General features: G+C 39.6%; 1 protein-coding gene across 1 annotated transcript in view; it reads left to right on the forward strand.

Moving 5' to 3' along the window:
• The window catches only part of Tbx15 (T-box transcription factor 15), a 106673-nt gene that overhangs the window by 55590 nt on the left and 35587 nt on the right, over window positions 1-15496 (forward strand). Inside the window, exons 2-5 of the mRNA XM_036191173.1 lie at window positions 3912-4125; window positions 7756-7857; window positions 9599-9770; window positions 10774-10941. Of these exons, the coding sequence (XP_036047066.1) occupies window positions 3912-4125; window positions 7756-7857; window positions 9599-9770; window positions 10774-10941 (656 nt within the window). The remainder of the gene's footprint in view (window positions 1-3911; window positions 4126-7755; window positions 7858-9598; window positions 9771-10773; window positions 10942-15496) is intronic.

Raw genomic sequence — 15496 nt, forward strand, 5'->3', positions numbered from 1 at the left:
ACAAAATAATACACACAGGTCACTGGAATAGAATAGAGGACCCAGAATTAACTCACATAGCTAGCATGACTTGATTTTTGACAAAGATGCCCAAAACATACACTGGTGTAAAGTCAGTCTATCTAACAAATGATGCTGAGAAAGTGGATATACACATGTAGAGGAATCAAACTAGACTGATATTTTTCAACTTGTACAAAATCAATTTAAATTGTATCAAAGACACAACAATCTGAAACTATTAGAGGCAAAGATAGGAAAGATATTTAAACACACAGGCAGAAGCAAGGGCTTTCTGAAAAGGACTCCAACAACTCTGGAAATGATACAAAGAAATGACAAATGGAATTGTATGAAAATAAGCTTCTGCATAGCAAAGGAAACAATAATTGAGTGAAGAGACATCCTATAGGATGGAGTAAATCTTTGCTACTATACATCTGACAGAGGGTTAATGTGCAAAATATATAAAGAACTCTGAAAACAAAGCACCACCCATCCAAACATTCTCCAACAACTCAATTAATAAACGGGCTAATGAAATGAACAGAAAGTTCTCAAAAGATGAAATACACATGGCCAGTAAATATGAAAAAAATGTTTAACATACTTGACCATCAAGTGAACACAAATAAAATAATACTGAGATTCCATCTTACCTGAGTCAAAATGACTATCTGTACTAGGAAATCTGTTGCAAGATTCTGTCTTATAGACATGATAGAGAAGCTACACCCCTGAAATCACAACAAGGTGGCTGCCTAAACAATGACAACACAAGTTGACATGCCAATATGGATGGATGACATCTCACTGAGTTCTGCCACTAGATGAAGAGCTATGAGTAATTAACAACTGCAGGAGGAGAGATATAGTCTTCCCTAGGGATAAGCCCCTGTAGCTGAAAGTTTTCCTGGTTCTGTCCGGCTCTGTGACCCCATGGTCTGCAGTCACTCAGACCCAAATTAACACACACAGGTTTATATTAATTAAAACTGCTTAGCCATTAGCTCAGGCCTACCACTGACTAGCTCTTACACTTAAACTCAGTCCATTTCTGTTAATCTATATGTTGCCACATGTTCTGTAGCTTTACCTGTGTGCCATTACATGGGCAGTGGGCTGGCATCTCCTGACTCAGTCTTCCTCTTCCCAGCATTCTCCTTGTCTGCTTATCCTGCTTATACTTCCTTCCTGGCTACTGGCCAATCAGCATTTTATTAAACCAGGGTACAAAAGCATTATTTCATAGCAAGCCCCCTAAATGTTATTGAACACCAAGTAGCCAGCCCTAAAAACATATACATATAAGCAACACTAAATGAACTCTGCAGCCTGTATTTATATATTTATTTATGTGTATCTATCAATACAGATCAACAATAGAAAAAAAGAGGTCATGAATTTGAGAGGGAGTTGGGGGTATGGAATGCATGGGAGGGAGGAGTGAGAAGAGAGAAATGATGTGATTATATTTTAACTAAATAAGGAAAGAAAAAAATGAGAACACATTGTGGTAGGGATGTGGAGGAAAAACAGCATTTATATACTGCTGGTGGGAATGGGAATTAGCCTACTCAATATAGAAATCAGTATGAGGTTCCTCCAAAAATCTAAAAATGGAATACCATATGACCTAACTGTATCCCCTCTGGGGATATGCCCAAAGGATGGGAAGCCACAACACCACGCAGATACTTGCAAGTCCATGCTTATTGCAGCACCATTTATCAGCATATGAATAAACGAAGAATATGTGGCCTATATACACAATGGGATTTAATCAGTCATAATGAAGAGTGGAATCATCTTGTCTGTTGAAAAATGGATGCGATTGAAGATAATCATCATATTAAGTAAAATAAACCAGACTCAGGAAGCCAAGTATTGTATATTTTGCTCATTTGTGGATCTTACATATGGATTTATATGTATATGCACACACACATATGCATACACACACATATGCATACACACACACACATACACACACACATATATGCATACACACACATACACACATACACACACATATGCATACACACACACACACATACACACACACATATATGCATACACACATATGCATACACACACACACATACACACACACATATATGCATACACACACATATGCATACACACACATATATGCATACACACACATACACACACACATACACACACACACACACACACACATGCGCACACACACACACATACACACACACATATATGCATACACACACATATGCATACACACACACATATATGCATACACACACATACACACACACACATACACACACATGCGCACACACACACACACACATACACACACACACACACACACACACACACACACACACGCACACACACACACACATACACACACACACACACACACACACACACACACACACACACACACACACATATATATACATATTGGGATGGAGGAAGGAAGAGGATAAGAAAGGGAGAGGGAAGAAATGAGAAGATATGCAGGAATTCATATGGTCAAAATACACGGTCTACAGCTGGGCAGTGGTGGCACATGCCTTTAATCTCAGAATTTGGGAGGCAGAGGCAGGTGAATCTCTGTGAGTTCAAGGCCAGCCTGGTCTACAGAGTTCCAGGAGAGCCAGGGCTGTTCTACAGAGAAATCTTATTTCAAAAAACCTAAATAAATCAATAAACAAATAAATGGTCTTCTTGGAAGAAAAGTGGAAATGTCATTTATCTAAGCATTATGTTGTACCTGTAACCTCTACTTATGTATTTATTTCTAAGGAATGTAATCGAAATCTTTGGTATTAAGGGGTGAGTTAGATAAACAGGCTTCTGAGGCTTGATATCATTTGACCTAAGAAGAGTATACTAAGATGACTTGAATGTGGGCAATTTTAGGATTTAGAAGTTTTGATATCAGGTTCCTGACAGTAAAGCTCAAATGTCCCAGAAAGATCAGATTTCAGCCTTCCCCTGCCCCTCTTAGCACCCCCCCCCCCCGCCCCGGCCCTTGGTCCATTTCCTCTGTCTGAGGACAGAAGGAACAAGAAAACCCCATGTGGCCCAGGATGTCAGATTCAGCTTTTATTTGGTTGCTTTGGATCCCACCTTCTTGTTTGGATCGCTCCACCCTCCCCCATACTTCAGAAACCAATCATGGGGTTTCCTGACCCCATCTAGTCTCTCTACTTCAACTGCTTTCTCTAGTAACCTTTCCCATATGGTTATATCCTTGCCTCACAAAAGAGGTTTTTGGGTTTTTCCCCCCTCTGTCAAAAGAGGTCCGATTGGGGTTATAGGAAAAACTGTTTGCTCAAATGTATCACATACAGCTTTTAAAGATGCCAAACCACTCTTTTCATTGTGTTGGCGATCAGGGAATAGAGGGGTGGAGAAAATATTTCTATGTTTAAAAATAACTGAGTGATGGGCAGTGATGCCGAGTGTCAGGGAGTGAGAGGACATGATGCTGGGAGCAGCAAGTGAGACAGTCCAATCACGGCCTAGAGACGGCAGAGTCTGTGTTTGTGACTTTCATTTAATGTGACATTTATTTTGTCACTCCAGTTTGGTCTCATTCCCTTCAACACGGTGACACTGGTACTCTTTATTTTGCCCGTTTCAGACTGAATTTCTTCAGCTGTTGCTAAAACTTACTAAAATGCCAGATGTCATGTTGGAAACATGAAACCTGAAGGAAGGTCGTAAATCACAAAAACAAACCATAAAATAAATAATAAAATTCCATGAGTGCTGGGCTCTGGAGCTTCCTAGCTTCAAGTCTGCTTTTGTTCACTCCTCTCCCAAGCCCACCATGTCTCCCAACCCCCTTCTTTTACAGCCAGGCATGAGGGCAACTGGGCAGTTTCTCACCTTGGCCTTGATTGTTCACATTACAGATTCTGAGCAGAGCACTGGGTCCGACTCTGAGGTGCTCACTGAGCGGACCTCCTGTTCCTTCAGCACTCACACTGACCTGGCGTCTGGTGCCACAGGCCCAGTGCCTGCTACCATGTCTACCATGGAGGAGATTCAGGTGGAGTTACAATGTGCTGACCTCTGGAAGAGGTTCCATGATATTGGAACGGAGATGATCATCACCAAAGCAGGCAGGTAAGGATGTTCTGTTGAATGACCAAACTCAAAGGCACTACAGAAGTGGGTCCTGTTACTCCCATCCCCACTGACCTGTGGTAGAGTCAGCAAAGCTCAAGAATCTTGAACCTCCTCTTCTGCAATTGGATTTGCTAATGTGGTCTTACTGTGTCTGCTGTCACAAACAACATTTTCCATCCTCAAACATACTTCGTCATCTAATTCTTGATATATAATAGAGAAAAGTTAGGCCCGAAGCAAATACTTATTCCTCCATGTAATATTTTCAAGAAACCTTTTCTAAAATCAACAGTTTATATGTTCAAAGACTAAAGTAATCATATGCCCTTTTAAGAATGAAGCTCGGTGCAGCCGTTGAGCCAAGGTTATTGATCCGAGTGTTGGTTGTTGACTTAAAATTATTATATGACTTCATTATGATTAGAAGAGTCTCTTGTGAAACTAGTTACCCAAGATAATAAAAGTATGGAAACCACTGTCTCTCTTAAAAGAGGCACCTTTAGTTAAACCATGACTTTACTGGCATCCTTCAGTTTTCCATAGCTATGTGTTTATTTTGTGCTGGGCACTGAACATACATAGTACTTGAACTTCACAAGAGTCCTTCCTGCAAAGTGAGATGTGACTCTTCTATGTGGATTCAAGGAAATGAAGACTGGAAAAGGCTAATCAGCTTCATGAGGGTAAGGGCTATTGAGCAGTAACTCCAAACTCCATGCATCTGGGTTGCTTTAAAATATATCATAATTTTATCAATTCTCCCCATTAATAGTTGTAGTTCTTGTCTCTGACTCAAAATAAAAATGATTTAGATAAAACTGAATTTGGATTAGGCCTTTACATATATAGGAAAAGCTATTGAAGTTAATCATGACTATACTATTTTATTTTCTCAAAGCATATATATATATATATATATATATATATATATATATATATATATATAGTTTTATACATCATCAGAGTGAAAAGGCTCCATTTAACTTATTGCTTCCACACTATTTTCATGGAAATACTCATTATGTTTAGTTTATGTTTTCTCTACATCTCAATGGATATAGAGAAACAAACAAATTCAATAAAAAAAATCTAAAAACCATGAATGAAATGAACTTGAATTCCTGCTTGTTTCTATTCTGGTATTCCTATTGCACTGTAACTTTTCATAGTGATGAAAGGCTTGTTGTGTAGCTCAGCTTTGAAGGAGAATTATCTTCGGTGCCTCCTCATTACTTAGATTTTCTACTTTTTATGGTGTTGAAAATTGGAGGAAAACAAAGAAATTAAAGGAACTTTATTTTAATAGAGAGGTTGAATAGAGAGAGGTGAAATATTACACCTACTTTTTGTCTAGAATGATTTTTGGTTTTGGTTTTCATATTTGTTGTTGTTGGGTCTATGTTTTCCATGCATCTTGTTCCTAATGGCATCCCTCCCTTTACAAATGTTGTAACTCAGTTCATTGGTGCACCTCCAATATTTCAGTGTTTAACTTCAGAAGTTCTGCACATATATGTTTTACAAAAATCCTCTTGATTCTTGACAATACCAATACCCTAGCAGTTTCTTCTTCAGTCACATTGAAGTTCTGTTTTTCTTAGGTAGGTAGATAAGACTGTATATCTTATTACAACTAGGGAAATACTATTCACCATTTATATCTTCCTGCACACCCAGCTGTACAGAGCCCTCAATTTGGGAAACACCAACCAATCCATGTAATCAGCACCATGGACAGAGGTGTAGAGATTAATGAATTTAGAAGACAGAATTGACCTAAATTTAACCATAAAATTAATACCAAACATGACTGACTCATTTTATGAGATATGAAAGATAATTTCTTTTTCAATGTGTTATGACCTATGTTGTATAAAGTATTAAAATACTAACACAAAAATTGGTCAGTATCTGGAGAGTTCAGAAGATACATGGAGAAATTGTAAGCAGGTGGGCAGTCCAGAAGTTGCCTTGCTTTGTCTTATAGATGATAGGAACAGAATGATTTACCCAAAGTAATTTTATAATTTGAGTACTTAGGATTATATAACTGTCACAATGAAAATATCAAATTAAAAATATCTAGTGCCCTTTCTTTGAAGTTATTAAAGCAAAAGTAAATCTATTTCTTTCAGTGTAGCACAGCTCTTGTAGGTGACCAAGAGGAGGCACATCTTCTCACCTCCATTAGTAAGCTTTCTCTCTGTCTCTCACCAGATGCTTCCTAGTAATTAAAACATAGAGGAGAATAGTAATTCTTGCTGTTAAGAAGGCAATTACTGGTCTGTGTTTAAAACTATAGACTAAGGCTCAGATGTTTGGGAGAATTAGTGTAGATCAAAGTGTGTAACTCATAGTGAATGTTATTGAGTGTAGCCACTCATCACATTTTATTGGTAAGACTAAAATTCAAGGCCTCCTCATTAAAATTGTGAGGATGGGAAGAGAAAATGTAAAATGACTGGAAAATGATCAAGTGTGGAGGAGGAATGGCTATGCATTTGGTGCAACTATTTCAGAATTCCCCACCATCCTTATCAAAGACCTCTTGTCTCTCATGGTACAGACTTGCTGCCAGAAAGACATTTGCTTTATGGGTTACTTTTGCTGGATAAGGATTGAATGTGAGACTTGTATAAAAAGCCTTGCACACATTTGCAAGATGGCTGTCTGAGGTCAGGGCATGGTCTATGGCCGTGAAATGGAGCAAAGCCAATTAGGCCATATGTGGATCAAGCTTGTGACCTTGACCTCATTAGCACCGTGGTCGGCTCAGCTCCATTAACTAGCCCCAGATGGTTAAGCTTAATGTAGTATTTTGTGTACAAGTATCCTAGAGCACTCTCAGGGCAATCTATATTTTTAAACTGATCACTTTTTAATGTCTGGTTTGATGCAAATAAACTTGGTGTCTTTCCTTTCTTCTTGGAGTTTTTGAAGAGAATGGCAAACTTTATTCTAGACTTGTTGAAATCCAATACCTCTTTTGAGCTGTGCCCTCTCCTCCTTTCAGTTATGAGAGAAGCTGTAAAGTGCCACATCCTGACCTCACTTGTTTTGGCAAGTTTAACAAGCCATTGTGGTGGAAGCAAGGTATTGCCCAGAGGCCACTAGACTTCATTTGGTATTTGCTCCTTATTCCACAGGGTCCTTCCTCTGACACACACGTTGACAGCCTGAGAAATTGCAGAAATTTTTGTTCAGTTTTATGCATTGAAAAAAATCTTTAGTGGCCCTTTGTTTGGAGACTAGCAGCAATTGATTTTGTTTCATTATTTCCTTGGGAAATTAATTTTCAGTGACAATTTCCAAATAAACTCAGTAAAATGTTTGATATATGCTACTAAAAGGTTAATTAAAATATAAAGCAGAGTCAGGTATGAACTGTTTGAGTGTATGAATCATGAGGTGCATGAAGTTTAAGCCAAGAAGAGATGCAATTTTGGCAATATTAGTCTTCATCATTTGCAGTGATGATTTACAGTGAAATAATAATTAGCCAACTTGGGGAATTAGTGGATATTGGACTTGGATGTGCTTAAAATACCCAATGAGAAGACACTTGAAGCTTGTACTTCAATTTATTTTCCTCCTCTCCTGAGCTCATGCCCTTGTTCATTTTCACAGGAGGATGTTTCCTGCCATGAGAGTGAAAATCACTGGCCTGGATCCACACCAACAATACTATATAGCAATGGACATTGTGCCTGTGGACAATAAAAGATACAGGTAAGAACTCTGGAATCTGGGATTGTAGAAGTCACCAGTATCCCAGGTATCCTTAAACTCCTTACGTGAATAAGGGCAGAGGGTCTGCCAGTGGTCTGTGTGGTAGAATACCAGGCAGGAAACAGTAACTAAAGATAGGAAACCAGGGCTTACTAAATGTGTTTTCTTTTTTGAGCTGAGGATCAAACCCAGGGCCTTGTGCTTGCTAGGCAAGTGCTCTATCACTGAGCTAAATCCCCAACCCCACTAAGTGTGTTTTTAAATCCTCTGTATGTCTCTGGACAGAATAGGAATTTACAGTGTCCCCTACAGGAGCAAAAATTAAGTGGCTCTTTCTTGAATCTGGAATTAACTGAGGTAATGTTAAAAGGATGAACACATTGAATGATCTGTCTTGTGAAATGATAAATGAGTTGGAATTTAAGGCTTTTTTGGAGGGAAGGAAGTAGGCAAGTGCAATATATTCAATTGCACATGTAACATGCAACTCTTAAAAAGATAGAGAAGAACAAATTGAAGGATTGGAAAGAATGTAAGAAGAGAATCTTATTAGGGGAACAACTGCCCTTAATATGGGTGCAAGTGAGTTTGATAAATAACTATCTCAGATTTATCTCAATGTATTCTCCAAGTCTTTTTGATGGCATTTATATTGTTATTATAAAATACATGGTGGCTTGCTTAGTGTCTTGAGATTCCAGTAAAATCAGTGGTGAATTTTTAAAATGTCTAATGTATGAGAACTTGGCTGTAAGCCCCTGAATTTGGAGGTGAGATATGGATGCAGAAGCCAGAACAATAATAATATGAAGAGGGAGCCGTCCAAGAGAGGCATGGTCTATATTGTAGGGGTTAGGTGAGAAAACGCTTCCAGTAAGTTAAAGAGAATCTTGGAAGCTATAATTCTGGCTGAATGCTTCTATTTGCTAGAGTTCTGTGCCCATGTAATCCTTTAGAACCAAAACTTAAGGAGGTGCCACATACCTGGGACCACAGGAAAATTATTGAGCTTGGGGAAAACAGACTCTCTTTGCTACAATCAATATCTCATGTACAGGGACATTATGGGGAAATGATGTGAACAATGAATAATTTCCAAACCAAGTCCATTAAAGCCGGCACTAGGAATATTTGATGGCAATTCCTGGAGTAGTTACACTAATGCAAAGAGTCCCCCATTCTCATAGAAATGCCTCGCAGAATTCAGATGGTTAGCAAGGAAATGGTTAATGAGTCAGAAGCCTGGAGGGTGTCTGCACATGGCTGCTTTTTATAGGACAATATGGAAGATGTTTTTAATAAGGAACAAAATCCTGAACAAGTGGCTAAAGATTATATGGTTTGCATTTGAAAGGTGAAAGGTTGCAATAAAATACCTTTTCTTTAGCTAGACTCAGGGATTCAGGATGCCTGTGTGCACACAGGGGTGCATGGCACAGAGAGGGAGAAGGAAGAAAAGAGACTCTGGGAATGTTTTCCTTGTGAGAGCTGTGGCTTGGATCATCAAGGACAACAGTTCTCCATCAGCCCCCATCCCTTCCTATTGTCTTTGTCAGGGCAGTTTCACTTCCCCCTGACTGTCCACATTTCTGTTCTTCTCATTTATAGTCTCCACGTCATTCCCATCATTTCTCCATCCTTGTCATCTCTTCACCTTCCCGCTCCTTCCTTTCTTTGTTTCTTTGGTCTCCACTCTTATGTGCATCTGTCTCTAAGTTCTCCCCCTCGTTCTGTGTCTCAGATATGTGTATCATAGCTCCAAGTGGATGGTGGCTGGCAATGCGGACTCCCCCGTGCCTCCAAGGGTTTATATACACCCAGATTCCCTAGCTTCTGGAGACACCTGGATGAGACAGGTGGTGAGTTTCGACAAACTCAAGCTGACCAACAACGAACTGGATGATCAAGGACATGTGAGTTAAAGAACTCCATTTACTCCCTCTCCCTCTTTCTCCTTTTGCTTTAGAGCTAATTAGCCCCAGACCCTTTCTAATAGGTAAAAAAGAATCTGTCCACCGTTTTAAGTAACTAAGCATAAACTTTAAAAAAAGTTTCTCCACTTAAGTTTCATTTATTACAAATCTATCATTTAGCAACCGTCTGCTATGTATCAGCCTGTATGTATCAGACAAAGTCCTTTTTACTCTAGGGACCCACAGACCAGTCAAGGAGGTAAGACAGAAACAGAGGGCAGATTAAACACTGGTAAAAGAAACCACAAACTTCAACAGAGTAGCTCACAAGACAATACCTGAGAGAAACAAATGAATGACCATTTTGCCTGATCGGTGAAGAAAGCTGTGAATTTACAAAAAAAGCCTCAAGCTTTGCTGGTATAATCGGAACAACTGATGCTATTGACTTATCTCTGGCAATAAAGGATGTGCTGAACGTTCAGTCAATGCCAGCATTCGTCCTGGTGGCTACAGCTCTTTTCTTCCAGGAAATAGTAATTTTCTGAGGGGGTAAGGTCACAGATATGCCATTTACACTTCTGTGACATGAAATGAAGTCCACAAATTCAATGAGTGTGAAGAACTAAGTGTAGAGTTGAAAGGAAACATGGGTACCTGCTTAAAAATTGAAGGTAGAGGGGAAAATATGAGACGTGGCGGAGGTTGAGAAGGTGTAGTTGAGTGCTGTCTTAACATGAGAATGGGTGGCCAGCATTTTTCCAGTTAAACAAATGAACCACATCTACCATCCACAATGGGTATACCCTGTTATACATTTCCAGGTAGTGCTACCCAGTGGCTTAGTTCTTGCCCTGAGTGGTTACATCAATTTCTAGGCCCCTGTGCATCCCACCCTTAATCTGTCCTCCTCCTACAATGCTTCCGTCTTGTGATTTATTTTTTTGCATGAGAGTTTGAAAAGATGTCACACCTAGCTTAATGTTTCCTCTTCCTGCTTCAGATCATTCTGCACTCTATGCATAAATACCAGCCTCGAGTCCATGTGATCCGCAAAGACTTCAGCAGTGATCTTTCACCCACCAAACCTGTGCCTGTAGGGGATGGGGTGAAAACATTCAACTTTCCAGAGACGGTGTTCACCACAGTCACAGCCTATCAGAACCAGCAGGTAAGAGGCCACTGTGGAGAGTCTGCTGCCTCCCAGATTTCAAAGCATCTTCGTCTTGTTATTGGTGAGGAATACTTAGTTCTTCTCAATGTCACGGAGAAGTCAGAACTAGAGATGCCAGTCTTGCAGCACACATGAAACATTGGTGATGACAGTATGGTGATGCCCAGTCACAGCTGACATGGTCTACATGTAGCTCAGAAACAAGCTCCCTCATCAAGAGCACTAAGCTCCTATGTTGTCTTCATGTCTTCCTGTGTTCAGGATCTCTCCCACATCCTGACAGTCCTCACTGTGCAGGATTGAGTCTTGCTCTCCCCTGTGTCTGAAGATTTCTGTGTGCATCTCTCTTCCATGTGACCTCAGACACCAGGCTTCTAAACTCATTGCTTCCTTTCCAGACTCTGTGCATGTACATGTGGTCAGCAAACAGACCAGGGATCTGTAGCATTTTGTTTATTAAGTGGGTATTGAGAAGTTATTAGGTTCTAGCCTTTGTAGAGAAACAGAGCTGGTTAATGGAGTAATTAGGATGATGGTTCTCCTTATTGAGAGTGTTAGTTAAGAGAAAAATGTGTAAACACAATGATAACAGAGTAGCATAGTTCAACAGCAAACACAGGGCCAGAGGATTCCTTGATTTGCTGGATAAGGGAGAGTTCCTGGAAGTATTGATTCATTTTCCGAGGTAGACACATACACAGAAACCAGCCAGGCTTACATAGAAGACATGTGGATAGGAGAAGGGTGAAGACAGTGACAGAGCATTACTGTCTTATTTTAAACATTACTCAGTTTTGTTTTTTGAAGAAGATAGCTAAATGGATTTATAAGTAATCTTTCTTTATAAAGTTCCCTAAAATGTGCAGTCAAGCCCATTTTGTACCATATCGTATATTTGTCAAATTGTCTAATTAGTAGAATACTTGCAGTGAGTTAATCCTTTGCTGAAACAAGGAGATTTCATTTTATTAGGCCCGTGCATTAGCATCCTTTCCTTTGGGATTGACTGCAAGCAAAATGAACTTACAATTTATGACACGTGTTGCCTTTTGAATCAGCTGCTCTATTCTGAGCACAAAGCAATTGAGGGAAACATTTGATATTTATCAAGTACTTTCTCTCTACTAGGTTGGTGATGGTGGTGTTTTTTTTTTTTTTTAATCTTTATCTCACATGGAAAGGACATTTCTCTCTCTCTCTCTTGGTCTATCTGGGTAACATTCCTTAGAAGTTCTTTATCTCCTGAGGAGATTAAACATCTGATTGTCAGACTTTTTCAGCATGTGTAAAGTGCTCCTAAATTCAAGTTTTCTTCATAGCTGCTATGCTTTATATAAGGTAGAGGAAAACATGAATTTGTTTTGGGTGCTGTTTAAATTCCCAAGTCCTCTCAAGCTTTTTATATAGGAAGGCTACAGCAGTCTGAATGGGGCTGTACAGAAATCTTCAGGAAAGTTTTCAAATTTCAATGCAAGATATAGCAACAATATGCACATGACCCCTTGAACAACTGGGACCTGAAGCACTCTGTGTTTCAGAGAAGAGGGAGTAGGGGGCCAGCTACTGCTTTACTTAGTGGTTGTTTCAAAGGCAGTGCTATGGTAACATGCATTTGAACTTCAGGACACTTATGGTAGAAAAACACAGAATGCTAAACAATGAGCATAATTACTATTTCATCAGTTGATTTTACAGGCTACAAGAGCCATTATTGTAACCCACCTGAAAGCCAGAGCTTCAGTTTACTTTGACAATGAAGGGGGATTCAACACAAGCACCTGATATCTCTTTCATTACTTCATTTTCTCTCATAGAAGTATCCACTGTCAGATTACATTTCACCTGGACATATATTTTGTCTGCAGGTGGGTGGGGGAAGGACAAGGGCCATGGTTAGGAGTGGGAGATTCCATAGCAATCCACCTGTTGGATTGACTCTGACTGAAACACTGACAAATCGTGTGACCCGGAATAGGTTTCTTAACTTCTTTTAATTTGTGCCTTCTGTATCCACAAATATGCCTGCCTCATGGAATTACATGGGGGGGGCGGTAGGTAGAGAGTGTATATGAATCAGTCAGCACTGCCATGTGTCTGTGTCTAGAAAGACAGAGGAAAGCAGGGGATAGAGGCAGGTTTAAAGAATAAATCGTTCATTAGGGAAAAGTAGATGGTTGGGAATTGAACAAGGTGCGTTGGCTCATGAAGGGATTATGGTGAATAGGTTACTACTTTGATCTCTGTCTTCATGAAAAGTTGATGAATTCATGATGTGATGATGTTCAAAATAGATGGGTCATACTCAGTTCTGCTTGTTTTGAGATCAAGGTAACAGCCTTTGCCTATTTAACTAATCCCCAGTCGCTGCATAAATCAACCAGCGTGATTGTTTAATACTCCCTTTGGCTGTGTATATGTGATTTAATATAATACAGTGCCTTCTAATAAAATACCACAACCTTAGGTCTTTCCCATTGGGCATCATGAAGTTTGTATCCTACATATCAGGGCTTGCTACATAGTGGTGATTTTCAGACTTTTCCTGAAGATTCTGGGGGAGTAGAAATTGTTCTAATTGTTCTTTTGTAAGATATATTTTTCTAATTGCTCTGTTCTTATTAACCTCTATGGTCCAGAATGAGAAGCAATCAATATTTTCTGATAAAGTTGTTTATGATCTGTCTTTTAAAGGAAGTAGTTAGGAGGCCTGTGTAGGGTAAGAGCCAGTATAGTAGGTCTTCAGTGTTCTTAGGAACGTATCTGGAGGCACACAGTAAAGGAGCCCATTGGAAGGAGCAGAACTCAGCTGAAGTATCAGCAGGTCTTCCTAATGAAGAGATCTGTCCAGTTGCTCAGACAGTAACAGACCAGACATTTGGAGGGCTGGATCAGAGTCCTACATCTCTATGCACATCTAAGTCACCTCAAGAAAGTGACTTTCTCTGTCTGGACTTTAGGTTCTTCTAGAAAATGGGTTGTCTTATGCTTTCCAAGGATGGTTGAGAGGCTGGGGCTGGAGAGATGGCTCAGAGGTTAAGAACACTGGCTACTTTACCAGAGGTCCTGAGTTCAATTCCCAGCAACCACATGGTGGCTCACAACCATCTGTAACGAGATCTGGTGCCCTCTTCTGGCTTGCAAGGATGGTTGATAAGATGAGTAATTATAATTTTTTTCCCTCTTTTCTCCCTAGTGAGTATTGAGAGCAAAGTCCTGTCACTCACCCGAGGCAGCCTAGCATTTTCATGTTTGTAACATTTTAAAGGATTCCTGTAATATTCTAGATCATATTTTTTAGCAGGTCCATTCTTGAGAGGTAGGAACTTTGCATTTTGCTGTTGACAAACAAAACACTGTAAACTCCTTTATGGTCTTCAGTTCACTAACATCCTTGGTGACTTATTTTTGGTCTCTCAAGTGAGACATCAGAACCTCCTCCCAAATCTTCCTTTTGAGTTTGTTGCTTCTATTGACATATTTTCTTTTTTCTAATCTCACTGCTTCCCCCCCCCCCCTTGTTCTGTCCTGCCACCCCTTCACCTTGGCTCTGAAGATAGCTTCTTATTGGTTTTGTCGATGTCAATCAGAATGTCTCCCCAATTGTCTTAAATCATCTCTAGAAGGATCTTGACAAAGCACAATGCTGACGCCACCATTTATCCATCACAAATCGGCAATGATGCCTCAGAGCCTGAGACACAAAGTCGTCCAGGACCTCAAGTCTTTCCATTAAAACACTTTATGTCTTAAATCACTGGCCTCATTTCTAGGCTCACTTCCTGTTATTCCCATCGCATACTTGCAAGAGTTCAGGGATATAGCTGAAATTTTATTGCTTACCTTGTACTGTTTTGCTATTACAGGTAGTTTCACAGGATTGCATCCCTCCTTCCACCTTTTCTGTTTGTGTTTCTTCTACCTTTCAAGTTAGGTAAAAATACTAACCTCTCCCTATAACCTTCTTTCCTGGTCGCAAGTGAACTCAGCCTTTATAGTCCATGTCATTCATGACATTCATCATGTTAGAACCATAGTCTAACTATTTTATCTTCCTCCAACTTGAGGGTGCTTTCTTTTGAGAACAATTAAACATTGCCATGTGATATGTTACCAAATGCCAACTGGAAGGTTAGGGGTGTGAGTTCTGGACTCTGCCACTGGTGGAGCACACTGCTTGATAAGTAATTGTTCTGCTGTGCTATAATTTGCAATCTGGTAGCTGAGTCTGAATCAGTGTCAGTGACTGGAGAGAAGCATTTTGAAGTTCACTGAAAAATACAGCTGCAAACATTCACTTACATCGTTCTATTTTGGCCTGTTTGCTTTTTGAGGCAAAATGTTACTTATTTTATGAAATGACACTCGTCAAGTAGATATATGTTTATTCTTTTTTTTCAGTCTATAGAATAAAAATTGGGACATAAATGTTGATTTCTCAAATGTTGGGGGAGGGATTAGAACAGCTTATGAAATTCTAAAGTCTAGAAGCCATGAGTTAAGATGAAGGATGCTTCCATAATTTTAAGAAATTTGCATCTGTTTGGTGGCATGG

Source organism: Onychomys torridus, chromosome 6, assembly GCF_903995425.1.
Source record: "Onychomys torridus chromosome 6, mOncTor1.1, whole genome shotgun sequence".
In the NCBI taxonomy this organism is placed as follows: domain Eukaryota; kingdom Metazoa; phylum Chordata; class Mammalia; order Rodentia; family Cricetidae; genus Onychomys; species Onychomys torridus.